This window comes from Rhodnius prolixus, unplaced genomic scaffold (genome assembly GCF_049639745.1).
Source record: "Rhodnius prolixus isolate KJV_2025 unplaced genomic scaffold, Rpr scaffold_2, whole genome shotgun sequence".
In the NCBI taxonomy this organism is placed as follows: Eukaryota; Metazoa; Arthropoda; class Insecta; order Hemiptera; family Reduviidae; genus Rhodnius; species Rhodnius prolixus.
In genome coordinates, this window is record NW_027411592.1 from 42,181,419 (window position 1) to 42,188,024 (window position 6,606).

General features: G+C 33.5%; 1 protein-coding gene and 1 long non-coding RNA gene across 2 annotated transcripts; one reads left to right on the top strand and one right to left on the bottom strand.

Moving 5' to 3' along the window:
- Positions 1–146: 146 nt before the first annotated feature.
- LOC141449696 (uncharacterized) lies at positions 147–1,118 on the bottom strand. The gene is made up of 2 exons (XR_012455652.1): positions 1,074–1,118; positions 147–360 (listed from the first exon to the last, which is right to left on the bottom strand). It is a non-coding gene; the product is annotated as an uncharacterized lncRNA (long non-coding RNA).
- An 820-nt stretch (positions 1,119–1,938) lies between these two features.
- LOC141449695 (selenoprotein F) lies at positions 1,939–3,324 on the top strand. Its single transcript, XM_074119354.1, has 5 exons — positions 1,939–2,097; positions 2,318–2,433; positions 2,575–2,690; positions 2,806–2,915; positions 3,039–3,324. The coding sequence occupies exons 1-5, from the start codon at positions 2,023–2,025 to the stop codon at positions 3,111–3,113; spliced, it is 492 nt and encodes a 163-aa protein (XP_073975455.1). The 5' UTR covers positions 1,939–2,022; the 3' UTR covers positions 3,114–3,324.
- The last annotated feature ends 3,282 nt before the right edge of the window (positions 3,325–6,606 follow it).

Here is a 6,606-nt window from a genome sequence, read left to right on the forward strand (position 1 = left end):
TTTCTGTATTGCCGCGGCCAGATATTTTCGATTGAATCGAAAATAAAATGTAGGGATTTCTTTCTTGCCTTGGGGACACTTCATCCAGAGGAAGACCATTGTTAAATAAATAAAATTGATGTTAATACATAGTTTTAGTAATTAAATTATTGTTATTATTATTATTTTTTTTTTTTTTTTTTTTTTTTGGCGCATCAACAGCTGAGGTCATTAGCGCCCGGAGCTTTTTCCAGTGCACTGCCGGCCTCCGGACAGTGTTCTCTCGTTACAGACAACACTGTCCATCACCGGACAGTGAGCTGTAAGAAGCTCCTAGGAAGAGAAAATCTAAGGGTCAGCTGCTGGATTCGAACCCGGGACCTCCGCGTGGGAGTCCAGTATGCTAACCACATAGCTAATCCCTTCCCTTATTATTATTATTATTATAAAAATTATTGTTTTGTTTCGGCGCATCGATATTATTATTTAAGGAGCGTTAATATGTGAAGTCATTGACGCTCGGAGCTCTTTTCAGTCCACTGCCGGCCTCCAGATAGTGATCTCTCATAACACTGTCAACACTCTCCTCGGACACTAAGCTGTAAGAAGCTCCTAGAAACAGAAAATCTGAGTGTGCCGTGGGATTTGAAGTAATTGAATTGAATTGAGAAGTGAAACAGAGATTTAATCAATACAATAGGTTCATTTAACTTAAATTCGCGACTCTTATACACAAATTTGTTGAATTATTTTCCATTAATGATCACTCTTGATTCTACTGTCGATTTAGATTCTTCTTTATTTCTTAGTAGCAATCTGCCATTTGAATTGCATTTGTCATTTGAATTAAAGTAGAATACTTTAATGCTTTAATAATTAAATTATTATTGTTATTATTATTATTATTTTTTTTTTTTTTTTTTGCGCATCAACAGCTGAGGTTATTAGCGCCCGGAGCTTTTTCCAGTGCACTGCCGGCCTCCGGACAGTGTTCTCTCGTTACAGACAACACTGTCCATCACCGGACAGTGAGCTGTAAGAAGCTCCTAGGAAGAGAAAATCTAAGGGTCAGCTGTTGGATTCGAACCCGGGACCTCCGCGTGGGAGTCCAGTATGCTAACCTCATAGCTAATCCCTTCCCTTATTATTATTATTATTATGAATTTTTTCTTTCAACAAGGGTACCGTATGGACGAATCCAGCTGCTGATAAGGTGGAGAATGATAATCAAGGAACAACGATTGACACCGCACAGTAAAGTTGTTGAGGCTCCTAGAGTAAATCTAAGAGCAAGTAGAACTGGAAACCGAGATTTCCTTGTAGAAGACAAGTGCACTAACCATTTAACTAATATCTTTACGAACTAATTCCATTTTGCATTTTGTTCTGTATTAGAGTTATTACAGTTGGTTATTCAAGTGTTCTCATTTCTGCAGTTCCTTTCTCTTCTTCTTAATATTTTAAATAAAGGTCTTTAGCAAATAACTGAATTGGTTTAAGATTATCTAACATTTTTGAAGTTCTTACTAGGCATTCTAATACTTTAATGGAGTATTTTTCAATTGAAAAAATATATATTTGTATGAAGCATATTTTTATTAAATAATAATAACTCTTACAACTGTACCAAACACTAACACTTTAGAAACTAGAAAGTCAATACCTAGACCTTTTCGCTTGCAATAGACTTGGATTAAAGCCACTCACACTCTTTGCAATTTAGAATATATTCTATTCAAATCTATATTCTAGACAAATAATATCTTGTTAGTTGTTTCCACCTTTGGTTTTTTCATTTCTTTGATTATTGTTGAAGACATTAAAAACTAAACTGAGCTACGACAAAAAATGCAGTTAAGAGTACTCTATCGGAAATTTTTATAACTACATGCATTTATAGTTTTTAGATATTCCGCTAGATCGCATGGGTAAGTAGATAACAAAACTTGTTCTTTGCCTTTTTATTAGCCAATCAGTAGTTAACAGGTATAACAAAGTTAACCTTTAGCGGTTGAAACCTTCTTGGAGTTGATGTTTTAAAATATGAAGTTGCATAAAATGTTGGAAATTAATTATAAATTTGTGTTGGTTTTATTAGTGATTTCGATCAGCTTAGTGGTATGTTATTTTGGAAATTTTATCTTATTTGTCACACTTTTATAACTTTGTAATTGTACAAATTGCTATTAGTTGAGAAAGAAAATTTATTACAGTTCCATATTTTAATTTAAACAGTAAAATCTGAGGTTTGATTTGGAATTTGTGACTTGAAAATGTCATCTATATTCATAGCATATAGACACTTTTTGAAAAATCTAAATCAGAAAATAATTTCTAGAATGTAAATTATGGAGAATTCACTGCTGAAGATTGTTGGGCCTTGGGCATGAATAAAGCAAGTTTACTTTGTTCAACATGTGATCAATTAAAGAAGCATGATTTAGATATAATGAGGTAAGTGGATGTTTTATAAAAATGATGTTTTTGGTGTTTTCTTTTGGATTAACAAATTGCACTCTCCTCTTAGACGTTTTATTTGCGTATAAAACTGTAAGCCTTGTAGAACTAAGCCAAGTTTGCTTTACTTGATTCTAGGGAGCATTGCTTAAATTGTTGTAATAAAGATGAAAGTGAACCTGCTTTAAAGCGATATCCTAAGGCATCCTTAGAAGTGTGTACCTGTAAATTTGGAGCATACCCTCAAATTCAAGGTATTCTAATTGTGTTAATTCAGTGTGAGATCACATTTTCCAATCTTACTAAGAGTGTTGTTGTAATTATACTTTCCAATGTTGAAAGATTTTAGTAAAAAAAAAATTATTGCAGCATTTGTGAAGAGTGATAAGCCATCAAAATTCCCAAATCTGACGATTCGTTATGTGAGAGGATTAGATCCTATTATCAAACTTTTTGACGAAAATAACAACGTTCAAGAGGTAAGAAACTTCTTTATGTGTTGTTTATTGTCGTACAGTGCTTGTAATTTGTTTACAAAGAACTCAGAAAGAATGCAATGTTTAATTTCTGGATTTAAAAAGAAAAATCTCTTTGTATTTCAGGTTTTAGCTATAGAGAGGTGGGATACTGATGCCGTCGAAGAATTTTTAAAGACTCACTTACATTCTCCTTATTGATGTGTACTGTGTGAAAGTTTATTGTGATATAATAACAGCAATTAGATCAACCTGCATGAAGTACCTCTCTCTTCAACTTATATTTGCTCATCTAAATATGTACCACTGTACATTACATACAGAAATAATGTTTATTTGCTAAACATTCCTCTGCAACTACGATTGCGGACTCACGGACATTTGAAAAAAAAACTTGTGTTTTTTGGTTATGTTTGAAAAAACAGGGGTCGAGAACTTGGTTTTAAATAGTATTTGGAGACAAGTTTTGAACTTTTTCTTCCTCTAGAAACGGATTTTCTTATTTTTATTTTATTTTACTATTAAGTAAAATAGATTTAAAATAAAGTACTTCAAATAAATTTTAAGTAAAATCATTAGATGTGTATATGTTTTGTATTTCATGTAGTTAGAAGTACCCTAGAAGAAGAAAAAATTCTTAACTTTTTGTCGAATAATTTATATTTCGTAGAAGTTGCTACATTTTAAGTAGCAGTGTACTGTATTATTTATCAGTTCTTTGAGATCAGAATGCAAGCATAAACTGACTAACAAGATGTTCGCTATTTCTTTCTTAAGAATGTTTAATGTTTTTATGTTGAATTACTTTAATTATACATTACTTACCTATTTTGTTTAAATTAATTTACTTATATATTTTATGCCCACATGGCCTTCATTTATTTTTAATTGATTTTTTATTATTTTTATTTAATTTAACTCAGAGGTTTTACTCAGTTTATCACATGTGCGGCATTATATATCATGTAATATATTGTAATATCTGACATGTGCAGACATATCACTTAATCATAGTTTTGTTTCAATTGATAAACGGCTTAAGACTCTGCCAAAGAGCCTTTTGAGACTGTTCCATGAATTGCCTACGGCCCCTTCTTCTTTGAATGGGAGAACATGGTTAATAAATATAAGTTCCCTTTGACCAGTTCTGGCCTTCGCCTCGCTACAAACTATAGCTTCTTCTTGTTACTACTGGAAATCAAACCTTCTTGATACTGAAAGTTCTCACTTTAAATGTGAGTGCGATTGCCATTAAAATGTGAGATGGGTCTGGCTCAGGTGACTGCTAAGGTACAATTTTTGTAATGTCTCATTGCAATTCCCGCAGGGGTAGCAGTTGTGCGCAGCTACTGGGGCATTACGGTCTCCCCAGGTTCCTGAGTACACTTCACCGTACACACTCACCAGAACACTACAATATATACTTATAACGACACAAGCACACTAATAGTACGCACTCTAGGGCTACCTTCCCTAGAGCTCCGAAAGGAGGAGCAGAACTAGAGGCTCTAAGAAGGTAGCCCTTTCACTAGTCTCGGGAGCTGTGGGCTGATAGCCCGCTCTCCTTAAAAAACTTGTAACACCTAACCTGGAAACAAACTTATCTAAGTTAAAAAAGTACTCCTTTATAAAACTCTTCTCCGTCTTGTCCTTATGTGCGGATCCGAGACGTGAGTCATCACCAAAACAAACAAAACTGACAAAAAAAAAAGAAGCGCGTTAGCTATCAAGTATAAAAAACTTTTGTAGGATATACAGACCAATAATAGAAGGTGCAATCTAGCGACGGCACACAAATCGGGAGGTGTTAAGATTGTACTAGGGGCCAGACATCGCGAGAATATTAAGCTGGGCAGGACATGTTAGGATGGACAGTACTGAAATCCCACAAAAAAGTTATGGCTGTTGCGCCATTAGATCATCATCATCATCGTTGTTGTCATAATTTAAATGATGCAATACTCTTGGTTTATCAGTCTCTGTTTTTTGATGCAGATTCGTCTATATTTATTTTCCAATGTGTTTCTACTAAGGGATATAATCATATTTTAATGAAAGCTGTAAGAAGGATGTTAACATCAGAACTGTTTGTGTTGCTTATTCTTTGGTTTGTTGCATGTTGGTTGTTAGAACTCTTCTTTACATATCAAACATTTTGACTTTCATCAGTCGCTGATAAGAACTGACTGTAACAACAGAGTTTATGACTCTTACTTGGATCAGAATTCTCACCGGCGTATCTTCAACGGCCTGTCCTTAATTATCACCTCCTAGGAGTTTAATAGTTATCTTTAATTGTCGCTTCTAATGTCCCGAAATTGACAATGTTTACTTTAACAATAGATTACTGTCTGAAGGTCGGCAGTGCACTAAATGCTGTCCATGCACTTAGATGTCGCATCTCTTTTTTTAAAATAAAAACAATCGTTTTCTCATAATTACTGCCTGTACAGTGAAGTGAGATTTCATACAATATTTTTATAATTGTGGTTCATAATTGCTGATTGCCTCTCAATGCACTGATTGTCTTTAAGATGCTTTTGTTATTTTAGATAAATCATGGGTCTGAACTATGTTTTGTAGGTGCTATCTTCATTGTTATTGTTATATTTTGGTTAACATTTTTTCACATCCTTTCTTTGTAGTTTTACACGTTAATCTATAGTACCTGTAGGAGGTAGCCTGAAATCTTACATTTGTGCAGACAATGCAGGGTCTGCTTGGCATGTCTGCAACTTCATTTGTTTAATCTTACCCCTGTCACAGACCTTTTTGTTTCTTTCTCTTTCTTTTTATTTATTTATTGCTGTAAGTTCTACAATTTCACAGTAATATTTACGCCTGTAAAATGGAAATTTATCCTGTTTGTGTGACCTTCTGGATGTATCTAATAATTTATTTATTTTGTAAATACATTTCAGTGCCTGTAATATCGCAACTAATCAAGTCGTATAGCTGGATGCACTTTTATCTGTTTTAGCTACCATAAAATACCTTACCACACCGATTTCTTTGCCCTTTCTGGAACTTTTTTTATGTTTAAAAACCATATTAACCTTGATTTCATTTAAAGTATACTTAAGTTTCAAGTTGTGCAGGTAATTTGTTAATTCAGTCCAATCGTTCTCGAAACCGAAAAATTTTATGAATAAGGAGAACGAATTTGTTAAATCCAATATTTGTAGATGAGAATTTTATGGTTTAAATGAAAGATTTGGGTTATAGGTTACCTCATTGGTTATTTTCCAGTTTTAAAACAGTGTCAGTGTTTGAAGTGTTTAAAAGTGAGAGGTAAACTCAATATGTTTATCGATGTTGAAAAAAATGTAGGGACCAAAGTGGATTTGTCGGCCTGATATTCAAGAAACAACCATAATCTTGATTCTGTATTCGTTACATAGATGGGGTAAAAAGAATTGCGCTGATGATGCTGTTTACTGGTGGTACCGTTAGTACATTGTTAATATTGATTTAACTATTCCCATTTAATTCCATAATATTGGGAAAAAAGTTATCAGACAAATTTAATGCCCTACCTCCATCTTAAGGAACTTGTAAATTTAAAAGTAATGCTAGTGTATTTGTTTATAGTGAAGGCCACCCTTTACACAGGAATTTAGCAATTTGGTAGTTTCAGCAAGGATTTACTCTTGCACAAATTAAAATATTGGCACATTTTCCTTTTGTATTTAAG